At 39.4% G+C, this 21050-nt stretch overlaps 1 protein-coding gene across 1 annotated transcript in view; it reads right to left on the bottom strand.

Moving 5' to 3' along the window:
• CLN6 (CLN6 transmembrane ER protein) overlaps window positions 1-21050 on the bottom strand; it is a 351455-nt gene that overhangs the window by 222758 nt on the left and 107647 nt on the right. Inside the window, exon 2 of the mRNA XM_044077893.1 lies at window positions 5007-5121. Within this exon, the coding sequence (XP_043933828.1) occupies window positions 5007-5121 (115 nt within the window). The remainder of the gene's footprint in view (window positions 1-5006; window positions 5122-21050) is intronic.

Consider the following 21050-nt stretch of genomic DNA (forward strand, 5'->3'; position numbering starts at 1 on the left):
GTTCCATGGCCTTGCAGATCAGGCTATTTAGGCTGATGGGTCTATAATTTCCTAGATTGGTGGACGCTCCAACTTTGTGTAAAGGGATGATGGTGGCCATCCTCCACTCAGCTGGGTCAAAGACAGTACTCAGGCTTTGGTTGAATAGGGTGCCTAATGGTGCTGCAAGTTCCTGCCTGAGTTCACGTAAGATGCAGCCTGGAATGTTATCGGTTCCCATGGAGGCTGTAATTTTTGCCTTTGAGAAAGCAGTGATGGCCTGTTCTCTAGATATAAGGGAAAGGGGGCAGGTAATGGGGATGTCCTGATTTACTGATGGGGACAGAAGGTTAAAGTTTTCGCTGAATCTGTCAGCCAGCAAGTTTGCTATATCTATGGCATTTGTATATGTGGTGTCCTTGACCACCAGTTCTGGACAGATCTGAGTGCTTCCTTTGAGGTTGTGGACATATGTGAAGAAGGCCATATGATTGTCTCTAGTAGATGTGGCCAGTTTAGACTTAAAGTTTGCTTTGGAGGATTTCACTAGTGCTCTTATTTGCTTGTTCAGGCTAAGGCGACATTGTTTCCAGTTGGGCACCTGCTCCTTCTTGGTCTTGGACAGCAATGTTTTCCTTTTGTTATAGAGTTCATTTATTGCAAATATCCGCCAGACAGGTTTACTCTTCCTTGTGGAGAATGATTTAGCCCTGTTGGGAATTCCTGATTCCATGCATCTATTTACATGCTCGTATAGTGCTTTGGTGTAGTTTTGGATATTGGTGCCAGTTCCTACAGAGGGGGAGGGGGCTGTGAAGCTGTTTATACCATCCCTCAGGAGGCTGTAATCAGCTTTGGAGAAGTTTTTATGTCTGATCCTAGCTAGAGGGGGATTGGGGGAGATGGTGACTTTGAAAGTGACCACTTTGTGGTCGGATCTTACCAGGAAGGATGATACTATGGGGGATGCTGCAGTGGTTACTCATGTTGGTTAATACCAAGTGTAAGGTATTTTCACCCCTTGTGGGAGTATTGACTAGCTGTTCCAAGGCATTTGAATTGACAAAATCAAGGAATCTCTGGGTATTTGTGTTCTGGCATGGGTAGTTCTTCCAATCTGTGTTTGGGTAGTTAAAGTCACCCAGGATCAGGGTAAAGGGTTGAATCTTGATAGATTCAAACAGGTCCAAATAGGTGGATTGGGCATCTTGAGTCAAATATGGGGCCGGTAGCTAGCTATGATTTGAATAGGGTTGTTGTCAATGGTTAACTGCACCTGGAGTGTCTCCTGTGCATCATACTGTTTGACCAGCCTGGAGGTGTGTATGTCTTTAATGTATATTGAAACTCCACCTCCTTTGGCTTTACTGCCCACAGTTTGGGGTCTGAATGTATGATAGGATGAGTAACCAGGTAAGGCTGGAGTGCTCTCTGCAGTTTTGAACCAGATTTCTGTGACTGCACAGATGTCAGCATTTTCCATGCTTAGGAATGCTTGCAATGAGTGCAGTTTTATATTAAGACTCCTAGCATTTAGCAGCATGACCTTTAATTTGTATTTTGTTGAAATGTTTATGTTGGTAGTTTTAACCTCATCACTTTTCCTAAAAAAGGCAGTATAGGGGAGGCAAGAGCCTTTGCCAGAAGCCTGAAGCCCAGGAGAGACAGATACAGGCCATCTCTGGCAAAGCATCGTGGTCTGTCGATCATATCTTCTCAGGCTGTCAGGTACTGGATCCCCCTCGAATTACACCAGAAACTAAGCCAGTTGTTAAATTTAATCATTTTTTGTTTGCATTGAGGCATCATTCTGGGTGATGGCAGAATGCTGCTTAACGCTAAGGACATACCTGCTTGGGACACATAATCAGTGAGCTCAATCATGTCTCTCTTCATATAGTCCAGAGAAGTACGTCTCAAGTCATTCACGCCAACATGGACTATGACAGTCATAACAGTACCTGTTGTTGAGAGACGTGTGTGTGTGTGTGTGTGTGTGTGTGTGTGTGTGTGTGTGTGTGTGTGTGAGAGAGATATGGCGGATTCTGGCACCTGACAGACAACTAACCGTGACTTTCTCCTTATCTAGCCTGGTGAAAGGCACATCTGTGTGTCTCACAATAGAGTCTCCTATGACTAATATGTTGGGTTTATGGTGAAGCCTTAGTGGCTGTGATGAACAGGTGTGTGGACTATGCATGGTATGTGGCGTGGAGGGCTGTGGAGATCGTGTGTGTTTTTGCCTCAGAGTTCTCCTTTGTTTGGGTATGTTTATGTGAAGGACCTTCACATATGTAGGTGTGGGTGGTGTTTTGAAGTGTAGTGATTGTGCTGACAACCTTTTCAGTGCCAGATATACTGGCTTGAGGGGGAGAGAGAGCTTGGACTCTAAGCTCCTAATGTTACTGCATCTCTTTTTGGCATATCCTGATATATGTGAATAAGAGCTGAGAGAGGTGAGCCACAGAAATGTCATGCTAACCAAGTCTACTGATGAGTTCTCTTACTGTATTCCACATTCAGGAATGACCAGCCTGTGTAGCTGGGAAAGACTGAAGATGAGGAGAAGGAAGATGATACTAAGTGCAGGTTATCTAGAACTGAAGACTGAAGGTTGCTGTCATAACTGCCTGTGGAAGTGCCCTTTTACCAGTGTTTGATGCCCCAGATGAGCTGTAATGGGATGCTAATTCAATCACCACTACCAGGTGAGTCAGCACCTAAATCTTTACCAAGTTAATTAGCATAACTGTTAGTGAAAACAAGTACTTGTTATTTTAATGAGATGCTCCTACTACTCTGTCAAGTTTAAAATGAAAATAAATGGGTAGATTTGATCCTATAGTTTTAAGTGAAGCTATGCACCATTGTTTTTTAAATCTGAGTTTGTACTCAAAGTATATTAGTCTTTGTAATTTAATGCACAGGTTTAGGGCCAATGTTTCAAGCATTCACTACCCTCAATAATTCCAGATCTATTGCTATGATTATAAAAGCAGCAGAGAACAACACTTGTATGTGCAGCAGTACAAAAAAAAAAAAAAAAAAAAAAAAGCAGGAACATTTGACTATTTTTTCTACTGTGAAGTTCTTAAAGTAGTTTCAATTTATTTTGTAATAAATTATCATAGTTGTAATAAGATGTGTTTTCAGCCACTGTCCATTCATTCATTCATTCATTCATTCATTCATTCATTCATTCATTCTTCAGTTAACAGCTTCATCCACTTTAAGCCTGGAGGATCTGGATCCTGTCTCTGCACATACATTAGGCAGATGGCAGTGAAATATTTTGAACAGGATGCCAACCCAATACAATATACACAAACCCACTTACTCTTACATAGCACACACACCTAAGGACAGTTTGGAGGAATGGCAGTTCAACTGTGGGATATCTCTGGGAGTAAACCAGAGTACCTGGTGAAACTGACACACAAATATGGATGCTGTGCAAACGTCACACAGAAGTCAACTGAGCAGAGAATGGAAGAGGATAACCAAGCATTGTGAAACAGCAATAATAACTTCTGTGTTACTGTGCTACTTGTACACACTATTTATTTATTTTAGATTCAGAAATAAATGGATTACAGCCCTTAGCAAATCTTATAATTATGAAACACATGGAAAAAAGAATGACTATTTGTGCCTTAAGTACTGATCTGAAAAGTTACAGTATATTAGTAACTCCAATAGAATCTAACCAAAAGATAAATACAGATTAAGATGCATTTGGGTCTACCAAACACACCTTAGCCATTATTAGACTAACTCTGTCCATGTTCAGGGTAGGTGAGAAGACTGAGGGCTTCTGGGTCAGTATCATACTGCAGCCAAGGAGTGTTTTTCCCTGAGACTTAACCCTGTGTACTCCTGTACCATTCCATGGAAAGGTATGTTATGGATTATGCTGGAATATCATCCACACCTGCACATGCAACACAGCCACAGCCCTGCTCCTCTGTGGACAGCATCCCCAGTGTTTGTACAGGCTGCATCAGAATTCGATCATGAGAGAGTGCCCAAATGTGCACATCTGCCCACCCTGGATGGGCACCCCCTCATTTCATCCTTCCTGCCCACTCCATCAAGCAGCCTGGCCATTATTCAAACATGGATCACCTGTGCCATAGTTAGGGCTTTATTTGTCTAAACCGCTGGTGCAGACTTCATTTAAATAAAATGATACAGGCCTTTTGGATTTTGTGGAAGCACATTTTAACTAGGGACTGCCATATGTACAAACAGGATTCATGCTGATTCGTCGAAGGCAGTTTTGGCAAATGTAGAAAAACAAAAGCAGTTCACTGAACCACCTTCAGTGAATATTTAAAAAATTCCTTACAGGAGGGCAACCCCCCCCCCCTGCACACCCCATGTGGAAGAACCCCCCCCTCCCCACACACACACTCCAGAATTATATATACCAACTCCACGATCACACAACAGTGGAGAAAATGGTAATTTCCATTGTCAATGAAAGTGGTTTCGGTGAACTGTTCTTTATTTGTACTCAGTGAAACTGCCTTTGATGAGATGAAAAGCTCTGCTGCAGACAGTGAAAATAATTTGATTTACAAACTGAACTATTTTCCTAATTCTTTAAAATCAGCATTGCTTTTTCAAAAAACAGTCAAGAGATTTCTTATAATTGTTATTTTTGCATGTTGCAGTTGAAGCTAGCATTGTTTGCACCTGGGTTCTTATTGACTATTAAAGTACATTGAGCACTCTAATGCACAGTTTCATTCCACATTCAGCTACACTGTATAAAGACATGCCTTTTTTAAAAATTCATTGAATTACTACTTATTTATTTCTAGTTTTAAAAAGTATGCCAATCTACATTCTGAAGAAGAAAAGGCAATTTAAAAATGACATAATTTGTACCACGAAATAACACTGCAGTTTGCAGTTACTGTTTTCTCAGTTGTTACACAATGCTTTTCATTTAACTTTTGGCTAAAATATAACTTATTGTCAAGCATGGTTTAAAGAACAAAATAGTGTTTCAATTTATTTACCATGGCAATTGGGCGACCAAAGTCCAGTACCCAATTTTGCAATGTGAAGTAGAACCATAGATCAAGATGGAAATTAGACTTCTTATCAGGTACCTCTCTGTCACTGGACCCATGCCTAAAGGAGAGGAAAAAGTGCCCAGGTTAACAAATTAAGTACAATTACCACATGAATTCCTAATTATGAGCCTGTTAAGGAGATCAACAGCTGCTGTCCTTGTCATTACCTTAATGGGAAGACATAAGCATTAAATAAATCAACACAGACAGAAAAAAATGTATTGAGCATTTAAAAATGTATTGCTTATATACTGAGCTACTAGAGAGCAGTGGTACACTTATAAAACACACAAACTCCTGACCAGATGTATATTTACAACTGTACACATACCCCTGGATTCAATAATGCCTACACTGTGTACACCATTCTGAGTGAGCAGACAACACAGGTATAACTCACATGTTCTTCCTTCTAATTTTAGTTTTCCTACTGATTTTTGTACAGCTTTAAAGATTCCAAAAATGGCACAACTCAGGAGACGAATCTTCCATTTTACTAACTGAACTTGAAGCGCTTTTATTTGCACCAAAGCAAACTTCTTCAGAAGTAAAAAAATTTTTTTTGCTCCGCATTACATTTAAAACAAAGTGGAAGTGACGCATTAAAACTTGCATTTAAGCTAACAATACTACTTAAAGCTATACGCAATACTGTTACATTTAATAAGTAACACTTTAAATTCCAAAACCAGTAAAACAAAACAATTAAACTATATAATACAGTAGATAAATTTAACTTTAGTACAATAAAATAATGCTGTAAAAATTGTACTGAATGTTACTCTGCAATCAATACAAAAATTACTCGATCCATATAAGCTTCCATTTTAATAACTGAACTTGAAGCGCTTTTCGTTTGCACCAAAGCAAACTTCTTCAGAAGTAAAAAATTTTTTTTTTGCTCCGCATCACATTTAAAACAAAGTGGAAGTGACGCATTAAAACTTGCATTTAAGCCAACAATACTACTTAAAGCTATACGCAATACTGTTACATTTAATAAGTAACACTTTAAATTCCAAAACCAGTAAAACAAAACAATTAAACTATATAATACAGTAGATAAATTTAAACTTTTGTACAATAAAATAATGCTGTAAAAATTGTACTGAATGTTACTCTGCAATCAATACAAAAATTACTTGATCCATATAAGCTGCCATAAGAACATGAAACACATACTCCGTGACAGAGTATATGAACACCAGTAGGCAATTTCTAAAGAAAAATTAGAAAATGCCTTGGCAAAACATATTTGTTTATGTCAAGGGCATAGATTTCCATATATGGCTATTGACCAGGTATCCCAACCTTTAAGGGGTGGCCCAGTCCCCCTTCATTTAGAGGAACTTGAACTTGCTTGGCAGATTAGGCTGAATGCCTATAAATTTCCATGGCTTAATGATATGTGTTCCATTAGTTGTATATTGAAACGTAAAAATCTAAGTAGATGACTAAGGAAAGTGGCATTTTGTGTTTGGAGATTAATTTTACAAATATATAGTTGTTCAAACATTCTGCTTCTAACTTTTACAAACTTCTAACTTTTACAAACATGTAAATTAATCTGATCATACCCTGACCTTTATTCAGTGTTTCATGTTCTTATGGCAGCTTATATGGATCGAGTAATTTTTGCATTGACTGCAGAGTAACATTTAGTACAATTTTTACAGCATTATTTTATTGTACTAAAGTTAAATTTATCTACTATATTATATAGTTTAATTGTTTTGTTTTACTGGTTTTGGAATTTAAAGTGTTAGTTATTAAATGTAACAGTATTGCATATAGCTTTAAGTAGTATTGTTGGCTTAAATGCAAGTTTTAATACGTCACTTCCACTTTGTTTTAAATGTGATACCACGGTATAGAGAAAAAGTTATCAATTTTAACAACTGGCTAAGCTTCTGGTGTCATTCAAAGGGGATCCAGTGTCTGTCAGCTTGGGATGACATGCTTGAGAAGCCACGTTGCTTCGCTAGAGACGGCTTGCATCTGTCACCCTTAGGCTTTCGAATACTGGTCAAGGCTCTTGCCACCCCCATAGTGCCTTTTTTAGACAAGGCTCAAAAGACAAACCCACCAACCGTAAATAGCACAAGTAACAAAAAACTGAGGGTAATGCTACTCAATGCCAGAAGTCTAAACCTCAAAATGCATGCACTCGAGGCACTCCTCAGTATGGAGAAAATTGATATATGTGCAGTGACAGAAACCTGGTTTAAGGCTCCAGAGAGCACCCCAGCACTACCAGGCTACAACTCATACCATACATTTCAGCCACAAAACCTGGACCGAAATACAAAAGGCAGGGGAGTATCCATATTCATCAAGAATACCCACACCTCCAGGTTAGTGGCACAGCACGATGCTTCAGAGATCATCCACGGGCAACTAGCAATAGGCAAAACTGCTATTCAAATTATAGCTTGCTACAGGCCACCCACCATGTTCCAGGACCCCCACTCCACATTCCTGGAAACACTGGGAAACATAAAGGTGTTACCAAACACCCTGATATTGGGTGATTTCAATTATCCAAACATTAACTGGGAGAATTATTCAAGTACAAACTCCCTTGCCCAACATTTTCTAGAATTTATAAACTCAAATGCCCTGGATCAACTGGTCAACACCCCCACCAGAGGTGACAACATATTGGACCTGGTCATCACCAACATGGGCAACTGGTGTTCCACACTGGAGGTCAACCCCTCGCTGGTTAGATCTGACCATAAACTAGTCACTCTGGATATCCACATTCTGCCACCACCCCCGGTCAAAGAAACCACCGTGAAATCTTTTTCAAAAGCAAACTTCACGTTACTTAAGACCGAGGTGGGAAGTTTCAAAGCTCCCATGCTAAAGGATAATGCTGTCCAAGCTGCAAAATCCTTTACTAATGCACTCTACAGGCACCTACAAGAATGTATGGATTGTGCTATCCCAAACAAAGCCAAGACTCACTCCTCCAAGAAAAGGAAACCAGTCTGGTGGACCCCTGTCATAAACAAGCTATACAATAGAAGGAGGAAACTAGTACAGAAAAGAGTAAAATCCCAAGAAGGGAAGACATCCCTGATCAGTATCAGCAAGAAACTACGTTCCCTCATAAAATCATCCAAGGCTAGCTTCGAAAGTAAAATTGCCATGGACTCCAAAGATAACCACAAGGCATTCTTTAGCCATGTCAAGAATATAAGTGGCAATTCTCAGATCTGCTCGGAGTTAGTGCAGAATGGCACAAAATACACTGAACTGGCTGATATAGCCAACATTCTGGCAGACAGGTTCAGTGCAAACTTCACCCCCCTCTCACCCCCAAAAGGGCCCATAACTGTACCAGAAGAATGTAGTGCCCCTGAAATCACAGACACTCAGGTTAAAACAGCCCTCTCCAAAGCAAAAAACACAGCATCAGTAGGACCGGACAGTATCCCACACAAGCTCAAAGATGAACTAACCCCTCACCTAAACACACTGTTTAAACTCAGCCTCTCCACAGGCTACATGCCCACAGATTGGTGCACAGCAACGGTTATTCCACTCCACAAAGGTGGAGCCACAACGGACCCTGGGAACTATTGCTCTATAAGCCTAACTAGCTTGGTCTGCAAAGCTATGGAGTGCATCATCATGGATCTCATAAATAGAGACATTGGAAACCTCCAAATACTGGATCCTACCCAGTTCAGCTTTGTTAAGGGCAGATCATGCCTCCTAAACCTGGTGGACTTCTTTGAGAGGGTTACCAAGGCTATAGACAATGGAAAGTTGGTCCACACAGCCTACCTAGACCTTGCAAAGGCCTTTGACACCATTCCCCACTCAGGTATTATAGACAAGCTCGCCAGCCTGATCATAAACCCCTACGTCACGAGATGGGTTGCCAACTGGCTCACGGACAGAACACACATGGTAAGAGTTGCAGGAGCTAGGTCTGACTCTAAACCGGTTACAAGTGGCATTCCCCAGGGCTCAGTCCTAGGACCCCTCCTGTTCGGCATATACTTCTCAGAGGTACAGGCAAGTACAGGAGGACTATGTCTGACCAAGTTCGCAGACGACTGCAAACTAGGAGCTATAATTGACTCTCCAGCTGACACAGACATCCTCCAAAAGAGATTTACTGAGACAGATACCTGGTGTCAAAACCATGGCCTCAAGCTAAATGCCAAAAAGTGCACAGTCATCCCCTTTGGAAAAGACAAAGTACCCACAAATTACCACATAGGTGGTAGCCCCCTAAATATGGAAGATGTAATAAGGGATCTGGGGACCCAAGTAGATAGTAACCTCTCATTTGATAATCACATTGCCAAAGTGGTTAGAAAATCCTTCTATGTGGCCCACCTAATCAAAAAAAGGGTTTGCATCCAGATCGAAAGAGGTCATTGGGCCCCTCTATGCATCACTCATCAGACCCATCATAGAGTACAATGCCCCATTTGGGATGTACCTTACAAAACACCTGCAACAACTGGAAAGACCACCGAAGTACCTCACCAAGAGGATCACTGGCCTCAAGCATATGCCCTATGCAGCTCGACTGAAGAAACTCCAGCTGTACTCTGTTGCATACTGCCTACTTAGAGGTGATCTCTGCCTGACATACAAGGCCATGTCCAACCCAGAATTGATGGACATGCTCCACCTAAAGAAAACTATATACCCTCGAGCCACACGCTCCAGGGATCTAAACCTCACCACAACAATAAATAGGATGTGCTGGAGGGATAGATTCCTGTCCCACAGACTTCCCATGCTCTGGAACAAGATTCAAATCTACATTAGGCAGAGCTCCTCGCTAACCCTCTTCAAGAGAAACCTTGACGAGTGGATGGGAAACAAAGTTTACCCCAGGGATCACTTCGATGGCTCTGCTGGATAGAGGCACAGGGAACTAATCTAAGGGGGTGGCGAAAGCCAACACATTCTGGCTAAGCTTTTAAATGCCTTCGGGCAGATAGCCTAGTACCTACCTATGAACCTAAGAAGTTTGCTTTGGTGCAAACGAAAAGCGCTTCAAGTTTAGTTATTAAAACGGAAGATTTGTCTCCTGAGTTGTGCTGTTTTTGGTGTTTTAAATACTTTATTTGTGTTTACTTTGCAGCTTTAAAGATTGACATGGATTCATAAAGGTTACCACAAAGTGTAGACTACATCTACACTTAGCATAATCTTTCTGAGTGACTCAAAAGCCCCAATAATGTGGTAGGGAAGTTCTTGAATACATATTGTGTGCACTTAGTGTAGGTGTTATTGAAACTGGGCCATATTTTATTCTGAAAATGTATTTATCTTCCTATATTGTTCAAATGTTGACACAAGGGATGGCTTAAGTTATAGTTAGACTTGTTTTCTTTAAAACTTTTAGTGATAAATCCTTTAAATGATGCTGCATAATTATTGAATCTGATAATTTTTATTTTCAATACCTTGTCCAAGGAGAGCCCTGCTAAAATGCAGTTCTCACATTCAGTGAGTCTGACTTCATCCAGTATTAGAAGCTGCATGGAGAAGAGGGTAAAGAGAGCAAATATTGCTTGTTTATTTTTGAATCAATGTCTCCTATTTCTAGTAATATCATATTTACTTATAAATAGCTATATTATGAATTCAACCAGATTTTGTAATATCTTGACACGAACATATGATCCAGCAACTCCTTTAGGGTGTTACAACTAGCATCTCTGCAAATGCTGTTATGCCAGTTTATAACTGATTTTGTAATAGTGACATGCCATTAAAGACTGGAATGTGGATGTTGTTTTTTTTTTTTTTTTATAGCTCTTCTGAATAAAATATACTGAGAGTGGGGTTGAAATTAACAGAATGTATATGATCTGAATTAATGAGGGATTGTTTGGCTCATAAAAAAGGCTGCAGCCTAGATATTCACTAAGTAAAAGATGGCTGAGTAGCTGATTCTGATAAAAGGAGATGAGAGTTTGGTTCTACTCATTTGATGTGGTCTGATTTCTTTAAATCATACATTCAGATAAGACAGCCCTTTGTCAGCAGTATAAATTAAGAACTGAGGTTAGTTATTATTCCACCAGCATGGTGAATATTTAGATACACGTCTTAAAAGGTGACACCACTAACAGCTCTGTTTTTAAAAGTTACAAGAATTTGAGTGGTTCATGGCTAAAGTAAGATCAGTAACATTGGTGAAACTCCCATTCCAGTTTTAATCAAGTCCTTTTGTGAAAGACATCATAGTCCACCTTTTTCTTTCAGCTAGGGTAAGTCCATATATGTTTAATTTTGTATCCTGGATACATCAAACTAGATGTTTCCAGGTCTAGATTGCCACTGGAAGTTTACAGATGAGATCAGAGGATACAGGACACATACATGGTAACACTAGAATGTATGCTCTTTGGGATTGGTACAAGAAACACGTCCTTTACAATGTGGTTAAGGATTGTACTGGAACTAGTGTTAATCTCTTTGGTGTTTGTTACCAGAACTAGTGCTAGTATTGGAGTTGCCCTTACCTGGGAATACCCCTGGCAGCTGCTAAAAATATTAGCCCAATAGCCTTGGAAGTCAATGCACTTGCTCTTCATAGTTGATTGGAGACACTATTTATTTAGTTACTATTGCCTGTAGCAGTAAGTTGGCCCAATTACATTGTCAAACATGAGGTTAATTGAATAAATTTATGTAACTTGATGCAGTTCTAGTTATTTTTATATCTCAGGGTAATTATTTTGATTTTGATTAATATATTGTATGAAACCTTTGTAATAGGGTGTTGCTCTGTAAATACTGATTTTTTCTCATATTAGCTGCTTGAACAAATGTCTGTCTAGGTCCCCTAGCCCTTCCTACATTCCACATTTACCCTTCCCTCCCTTCCCCTGTCTTCTTGGTGGTTCTGCTATAATAATGTGGGCAGAATGTGTGAAGACAGCATGTTTTGTCTATGATAGTGCTGTGTCAGTGTTGTGCTACTTTTACAGAATTTTGAAACTATGATGCTCCGCACCAAGACATTTAATTTATTCATCAGTGAGCTGACAGTCTATACAAGTATTAGAAGCTATATCTTGGTCAAAAATTGAATGGAAAAGCAAATAGTTTTTGATTTTTTTTAGGTAGTTGATCTGTTTATCAATGTATATTTTTATTAAGAGTATAATTTGAAATGTCTGATAATCAAAAATGGACTGTTTTCACTTATTCAGCCTTTTGCATTTGGCGCTATCACAAGCTAAATACTACAGGTGTCTTTATGATATATGTTCTCACCATAGATTGGAATAAATGGTGCTTGTGATTTTTTTTTTTTTTGGTGGGTGTGTGCTGCACAGGAGAGTGAAGCTTTCTGTTTTACTTCTGCAAGTGTTTTTACCGAAAGAGTACATTGAAAATGTCTATTAAACTATGAAGAGAGGAAATTTATGGTTTGAAAACATATTCTAAAGCCATTGTTATGCTAGAATTATCTACAACTGACAATTGCAGTAATGACAACAATCATCTTAGCAATTGTTCCAGGATTTTTGACAACAAAAATAATAAATTGTTAGAGTAAATTAAAAGTCTTTTTACTAGGTAGATGGCCAAAGAAGCACATTCAGGAGAGACTGTGCTCTCAGACAACCTAGTCTTTATCAAACCTTTAGGCACATTTCTACATACATTAATAAAAAATTAGTCAGTCAGAAGGTGCTCCCAGAATGGTACTCTTGACAAAACAATAGCAGTATAACAAGACTTGGAAAGTGATAGTGAATGAGATTTGTTCAGAACCAAGAAAAATTGCTTTTCAGTATATGTTAGTAGACTATACAGTATGTCTCTAAAATGATAACACAATAATCTACAGCTCAGACTTGATCACAAAATACAAAAAAAAAAAAACACACATTGCTGAGTGTTAATAAGCCAACATCTTTTAAGATTTACTACTGTAGAACACATTCAGCTTCCCTTGTAGCTTCATGGCCCAGGGTTTAAACCTCAGGTCCAGTCACTGCCTGAGTGGAATTTTCATAATACAAATTCTGCAGACTTGATCACAAAATGCAAAAAAAACACACACACATTGCTGAATGTTAATAAGCCAACATCTTTTAAGATTTACTACTGTAGAACACATTCAGCTTCCCTTGTAGCTTCATGGCCCAGGGTTTAAACCTCAGGTCCAGTCACTGCCTGAGTGGAATTTTCATAATACAAATTCTGCAGACTTGATCACAAAATGCAAAAAAAACCCCACACACATTACTGAGTGTTAATAAGCCAACATCTTTTAAGATTTACTACTGTAGAACACATTCAGCTTCCCTTGTAGCTTCATGATCCAGGGTTTAAACCACAAGTCCAGTCACTGCCTGAGTGGAATTTTCATAATACAAATTCTGTATGGGTTTTGTCCTGGTATTCCAGTTACCTCCCACCTCACAAAAATGTTTGTTGAATGGCTACCCTACATTGTCCATAGATGTTGTATTTATCTTTGCTCTTGTGACTCAAGCCAGGCCTGAAAAAGGTCCATGGGTCAACCTATATGTGTGGTCAACAAATGAAAAAAGAAGAGTGAGTTACTTTCATGGATGGAATCAGAAGAAAATATAGCAAGTTAATGTCACACTGTCATACAGTGAATCACACCAGAACTATCTCATAGACTGAATATGTCTATGGTAGTAAATCATGAAATTAAACTGACATATCAAAATTCTGTAGTATGCATTTTTTGGATAATCTACAGTCAAACACATATTCCTTTTTCAAATGGCACTCGTATCAAACCATGCCACTGGGAAGAAGTATCCACATGGAAACACTAATAGTGTTCTGGCTAAATATAAGCAGAATATTTGTTTTTCTTGCAAACTGGCATGTTTCATGTGAGACTCTCATCCTTAACATAGGACATTGCATACTAATGGACATTATTTTGCAAGGGATATACCTGCTAATAATTATACATATATTAATGTAAATGCTGCAAAAGGGGAAGACGATTTTTTTTTTAAAACTAAGAATTTTCATTCTCTGAATGTATGCAGTCTTACAGTTGACATAATTTAGTAGTGGGTCTGTGTTTATGTAGATAGTATAGCCCCTACAAAAATAAGCTGAAATGCCTTTTTAAGAAGCCTGAGCATCTGTTCATTAAACACTGCAGATGATTCTTTTCACATTTATTGTTTTTGGGTGAGTAGCTTTTACCATAATGCAAATGCACATTGCTACGCCCCCCCCCCCCACACTCCCCAATGTTTTATATCGTCCACTTTACAATTCACTATGTTGAAATTTAGCATTGTAAGATTTCAATATTATGGGTTTCAGTCAAGTGATTTTTCAGTATTTTGAAATTTCAGTCTAATGGTCTCAGTCAAATGGGATTTAGTCAAATGAAGTTTCTATCATCTGATAGGGATCCATATATATATATATATATATATATATATATATATATATATATATATATATATATATAAAACTAGCAGTGAAAACCAGATGTTTACATTATTTTAGGGACATGGCACAGCATGTTTTTCTAACACTCTGTTGAAAGAGCTACATGTTTTTAAAGTTTATTTTCTTTATTTATACTAATTTTTCACAAGGCAACATCAGTAGACTATCATTTGATATAAAGACATGTTTGTGGACACACTTTGTTTTTTTCACTTGCTTTTGTATTTTCTCACTTGTTTATGTATTTGTAGCACTGTACCTTTAAGGAGGCCTGTATATAAGGAAGTGATGTATAAGATCATAGGAAGCTACTAGGCTAATGGCCCTAGGGCCTTTACAAGCCTAGCCAAGTTTTTACCCTTATTTATACAATCAGCACCTATTGCTTGTGTCCGAGAGGGACACGGATGGAACCCCTGGGGTGAATTTTTGGTCACCCATCCAACTGTCCAGATTGCATTTGAAGAGGGCCAAAACTCTGTTTGACATGAAGTAGGAGTCTGTCCCAAAGGTGTGGTAACCTCTGGGAGACAAATCTGTCCCTCCAGCAGGCTACCAGCTTAAGGTCTTTAGAGCGAGTAACCCGTGTACCATTTGACTTACAGTTATGCAATATTTCCAATAAAGCAGGGTCAGAGATTGCCTTGTATGCAATGCAGAGATCACCTCTGAGTAGTCTGTATGAAACAAAATAAAGTGATGGTGATTTCAGATGAACCCTATAGGACAGATGCTGAAGTCCTTGAATTTTCCTTGTGTGGAACCTTTGCGATTTCTCCAATTGCTGCAGGGGCTTGGAGAGGTACATACCAAAAGGGGCATTGTACTCAATTGTTGGACTGATGAGGGAAAAGTTCAGGAAGGATATAACTTCTTTTTTTCTGGATGCAATGCCCTTACTTATGAGATGAGCAATATAAAATGCCCTTCTTACCACTGTGAAGACATGATGGTCCAAGGTAACGTTACTGTCAACCTGTGTGTCCAGGTCTCTCACGACTGAGTGTGTACTTAAGGTGTTGCTATTGATGTGGTAGTTAGCAGGAACATTGCTTTTACTGAAAGGAATGATAATACTTTTTTTGCATTGAGTTTAAGGCCATGACTTTGGCACCAATTATTTTTTTAGACCCTCTTGTAGGATGTTGGCATCATTTCAGATTCTATGACCACTCCCAGTTTGCAGTCATCAGCAAAGTTTGCCAGCCACAGAACTTTAATTTTTGCTTGTACTTCAGAGAAATAGATTCCAAACAGTAGAGGTCCCAGGACTGATCCCTGTGGAACACCACTGGTTACAGGTCTGCTGTTGGAGGTGGGTTCCCCTATTTTGACTATATGGAAACAAAAATAAAAACATACTGCTAAAGGTAGTCTTGCCAAATGAAAACCAAACTAAAAAAGGATGCAGCCATACCACCTTAAATGCGATAAAACTCTCAGGTTTAATAAAACTCAATAGAGCCAGACAAATCAAATAAAGAACGTGGGATAAGCGCTTTTGGTAAAACCTTCTTCAGATCCTTTATTCACTCCCAACAAAACAAAAACTTTAAAAACAGTGTTCAACCAGTCATGCTGTTAGGGGGTGGCTCCTCTTCAATTACTAGTAGAAACAGATGCCTCTAGTGATAGTCCTCCAAAATTACAAGTAGCAGAAGTAAATTCTGCTTATTCTCTCTTCCTGTTTTTATGTTTATACTCTATTCTTTCAGAATAGATTTTAGAGTACTATTCCATTTAGGCCTTGTGGTTTATATTCTCTCAGTTCCATAATCCATTTTGTCTCTTCCACCTCTGTTCTGTTTCTCAGGTCACCACCCCTTGGGCTCTCATCCAACTTCACAAGAACTTAGAGGATTCACCTATGCACCCCATTCTTTCAGGCATGATTCAGGCTGATGGAGCCATTATCAGTGTTTCTGGAAGGAGAACTTAAGAAGGTCCTACCAAAGGCCACCACGGTTCTGAAGGATACAGCACATTTTCTAGGAATCTTGTTTGAAAAAACGGAAATGAGAAGCCAAGATGAAGGACTACTTCTAGTTACATTGGATGTTCAAAGTTTGTTTACGGTCATCCTGAATAATTATGGAATTGAAGCTCTCAGGAGATTTGCTGGCCGTAAAGTTCTGGATGTAAATATCCTTTGCAGTCTGTTAGAACTAGTATTGGAGACTAACATTTTCCTATATGTTGACACTTACTATTGGCAGAAATGGGGGGGTTGGCATGGGCACCCCATGTGCCAATAGTTATTCTAACATAGTTTTGGCACAATGGGAGAAAGAATGGGATCAAGATGCGTGCAACTTGTGGAGGAACCAGATTGTTTTCTGCATGAGGTTTGTGGACGATATCTTTCTCCTTTGGGAAGGAGATGTAACTAGTCTACGGGAGTTTGTCTCATTCCTATCTCACACTACTAGTTTTTTGAAATTCGAACTATAATTCTTCAAAAGGGAGATAGAGTTTCTTTACGTGCGACTATGCTTGACTCCAGGCAAAGGGATTGAGACCATGATTGTTAGGAAACCTCCATGGCATAATCATTTGCTTCATCAGACCAGTATGCACCCAAGGTATATTTTCCATAATCTAGTGGGAAATCAGGTCACACATATCTCCAAATTATGTTCTAGGGATGATACTTTCCTAAATGAAAATGAAACCCTTGTGAACACTCTCAAGAAAAGAGGATGTAAGAAGACAGACACCAGACTAAGTAGAGATGAAGACTTGCAAATTAGAACTCAGAAAGGGTATCCCTTATACTCTACCAGGAAACATGAAGAGACCAGACAGCCACAAGATAATATGAGGTGCAAACTGACTTACAGCACAGATAATGGTTTTATTTGTAATACTATTAGGAAATTATGGCCAGTCCTTACCTTGGATGAGAAGCTACGAAATATAGTGGGTGACAAACCTAGTTTTGCATTTCACAATAAGTAGAATTTGAAATGCCTATTGTGTAAGCATGATGGCCTAAACAACAGCAGACATAGCATACGGAGTCAGCGTAAAGGTACCTGGAGATGTGGTTTTGTAAAGCTTGCCCCTTCATATGGACACATAATGTATTTGAAAATCCTGTTACTAAAAAGAGTTATTCCTTTCAGGGTTATGCTACATGTACTAGTAAGAATATCGTGTATCTAGCCATCTGAGGCATGCCCTTCCTACTATGTAGGTAAAACAAACAGGGCATTTAAGGAATGGATCTTACACCATTTGTCAGATATAAGAAATCGAGTAGCTATGAATGCCCTTTATCAACATATTAGGGCTGAAGAAAATCATAGTTTTAAGTTTATGGCATTAATCAAGTTGGATGAGAGCCCAAGGTGTGGTGACCTGAGAAATAGAACAGAGGTGGAAAAGACCAAATGGATTATGGAAGGATGAGCAGATAAACCATCATCATCATCTTCTTTCGGCTGTTCCCGTTAGGGGTCACCACAGCGGATCACCTGTTTCTATTTCTTCCTGTCCTCTGCATCTTGCTCTGTCACACCAACCACCTAGATGTCCTCTCTCACCACATCCATAAACCTTATCTTAGGCCTTCCTCTTTTCCTGTTACCTGGTAGCTTCATCCTTAGCATCTTTTTCCCAATATACTCAGCATCCCTCCTCAGCACATGTCCAAACCAACGTAACCGTGCCTCTCTGGCTTTGTCTCCAAACCTTCCAACCTGGGCTGACCCTCTAATATGCTTATTCTTAATCCTGTCCACCCTAGTCACACCCAGTGCAAATCTTAACATCTTTAATTCTGCCGCATCCAGCTCAAACTCCTGCCTTTTTGTCAATGCCACTGTCTTCAACCCATATAACATATGGCATATGATGACATAGCTGATGAGCAGATAAACCACCGGGCCCAAAAGGAATGGTACCTCTAAAACCTATTCTGAAAGAATGGAGTATAAACATAAAAAATAAAAACAGGAAGAGGGAATAAACAGAATTTACTTGAACACTGTTTTTAAAGGTTTTGTTTTGGTGGGAGTGAATAAAGGCTCTGAAGAAAGTTTTACCGAAAGCGCTTATCCCACTTTCTTTTTCATTTGTTTTGTCTGTCTCTATTGAGTTTTATTAAACCTGAGAGTTTTATGCATTTGTGGTGGTATGTCTGCATCGTCTTTTAGTTTTATTTTTATTTTGACTATATGAGTTCTATCAGTGAGCCAGTTAGTGACCCATCTAACAATATAAGGGTTGATGCCTAGTTGGGTGAGTTTGTCAATGATGCCCGAGTGGGCAATAGTGTCAAATAGCTTGGCTAAGTCCAGGTAGGTGGTATACACAGATTTCCCTTCATCCAGGGCCTTGGTGACTGTCTCAAAGAAGTCCACCAGGTTTGACAGGCATGATCTCCCTCTGACAAATCCAAACTGAGTAGGGTCAAGTGTTGGAGATTACCTATATCTTTGTTTATAAGGTCTATGATGATTCATTCCATGGCCTTGCAGATAAGGCTAGTCAGGCTAATAGGTCTATAGATCCAGGGGTCAGTAGAAGTATCAATTTTGTGCAAGGATTAAAGGGTTGTCGGTGAACATAAGTATGTTGTTACACTGCCTTAAGATGCCCATGTCCACCAGGCTGGCTGAAGAAACTGGGAAATTGTCCATCCATAGTGATAGGTAAATTTATATGATCAAGAAAAGAGGTCACACTTACGAGTGGCTAGCGGGTGAGAGGTGTGTTGGTACCTCTGAGGCTAGGCTTAGTGTTTCACTTGGCAGTAGAGCAGGGCCACGAGAAACCTTTGGAGGACCACAAGCAAAGTTGCTGTGTCTTTTGGCTTTTCCCGGTTAGGGGTCGCCACAGCTGAACTACGGTCTGCTAATGATTGGTAGTTGATTTTTATGTGCCGAGTTACCAGCCCTGACGCACAACCTTCAACGAAGGTACGCCCATTCACACATGTCTCCACGCATAAGATGCTCTAGCTGAGAATTGAACCAGACAGCGTCTTACTGTGAGGTGACAATGCTGCCGCAGCACCACCACCGTGGGTCAGGAAAAATTTAACAAACCATTTGTGTTTATAACCACCAATGGTAACCACTGCTAGACGGCAATACACAATGGAGCTCTACATGCAAACAAGTGCAAATGTGGGGCTTAAATAAAACAAGAAAAATACCATTTTTAGCTCAAACTAGCCAATAAGAATGGTCTCTTTGAGCTCTACTCCAATCGCCCTCGATTAGATGGGACCCGGACAGCACTCTCCTCACACAATAGGCAGAAGGGCCTTCACCAACAAAAGTGGCTTGAAGTTGATGCTCAGAAGTTTCAAAACAGACCCAGAAATAGAAACTTGGAACTGGGCAGTGTGACAGCTGAACTAGTACAGTAAAATGTGACAAAAAAATAGTTCAGACAATTCAAACCGACAGTGGAATGCAAATACAAATTCAAAGTGCAATATTAGAGCAAAAACAGGCACTTATAATTAGTTGGAAGCAACTGATGCCTCAGATATTTCAGTATCTCAGTGAAGAGCTGGTTTTATTGCTCAAGTGATACCAAACAGTCTAGGTGTAGCAAGTCGGAATCTAACCTATGCTATAAAATGCAGAAGTACTAGAAATTCAAAGTGCATAAAATCGCAGTCACAAGAGCAGCAAGCAATTTAAATAATAAGCAATCCACTAGCAATTCCCAGCATAGAAGGGTGTAGGCCACACTCTCCCTCCACAAGAGTCTAGACCACAAACCCTCCTAATGTGAATCGACTGGTTTTAGTGTACAAGTGCTTAAGCCAGAACTTAGACACTTCAGAGTAACAGACACAATAGGCCTCCAACCAGTAATTTCCAGCCAGAAAGGGGTAGGCTATCCTCTCCTGCCACAAGACTTTAGACCACAAATCCTCCTGGTGTAACATAACTGGTTTTGAGCCCAAGTGTTTGCACCAGAATAAAGATACTTAGAATAACAGGCACAATAAGTCTTCACCAGCAATTCCCAGCTTAGAAGGGTGTAGGCCACATTAATGCAACCCTTTTACATTCTGGTGAAGTTCCGGGTAGGAACGCAAATGCTACATTTTGAATAAAGCATTTGGCTTTCACTGCTCTTTTTTTTTTTTTAAATACTTGATGGAATTACCTGCAGTCATTCTGGTCTCCCTCAGAGGTTGGTGGCATTTTACATTTGGGTACTGGTCTTTTACTCTGTCCTCTGTCCTTTTGCAATTTCCATTCAAATATTCAAAATCTCATAGTCATTGCTACATACTATGACAGGTGACTCACCTATTGACATGTCATAAGTTGTTATTCTATCCAAAAAAAAATTCACTCATGCTTAAATTGTTGGCAAACCACTAAAATAACATCTCATAAAACTTTACAAGTCTGACTCACCAAACCGTTCATCACAGGATTAATTCCCCAAGCTTCCAATAATAATAATAATGAAAAAAAATCAGGCAGTGTAACCTTAATTCATTAAGCTCCACTCATTTTTCTTTTCCCACTATTCCTTCATATTCTGGTTATAGCACATTATTTA

Source organism: Protopterus annectens, chromosome 7.part0 (genome assembly GCF_019279795.1).
Source record: "Protopterus annectens isolate FY-2018-M chromosome 7.part0, PAN1.0, whole genome shotgun sequence".
NCBI classification, from domain to species: domain Eukaryota; kingdom Metazoa; phylum Chordata; order Ceratodontiformes; family Protopteridae; genus Protopterus; species Protopterus annectens.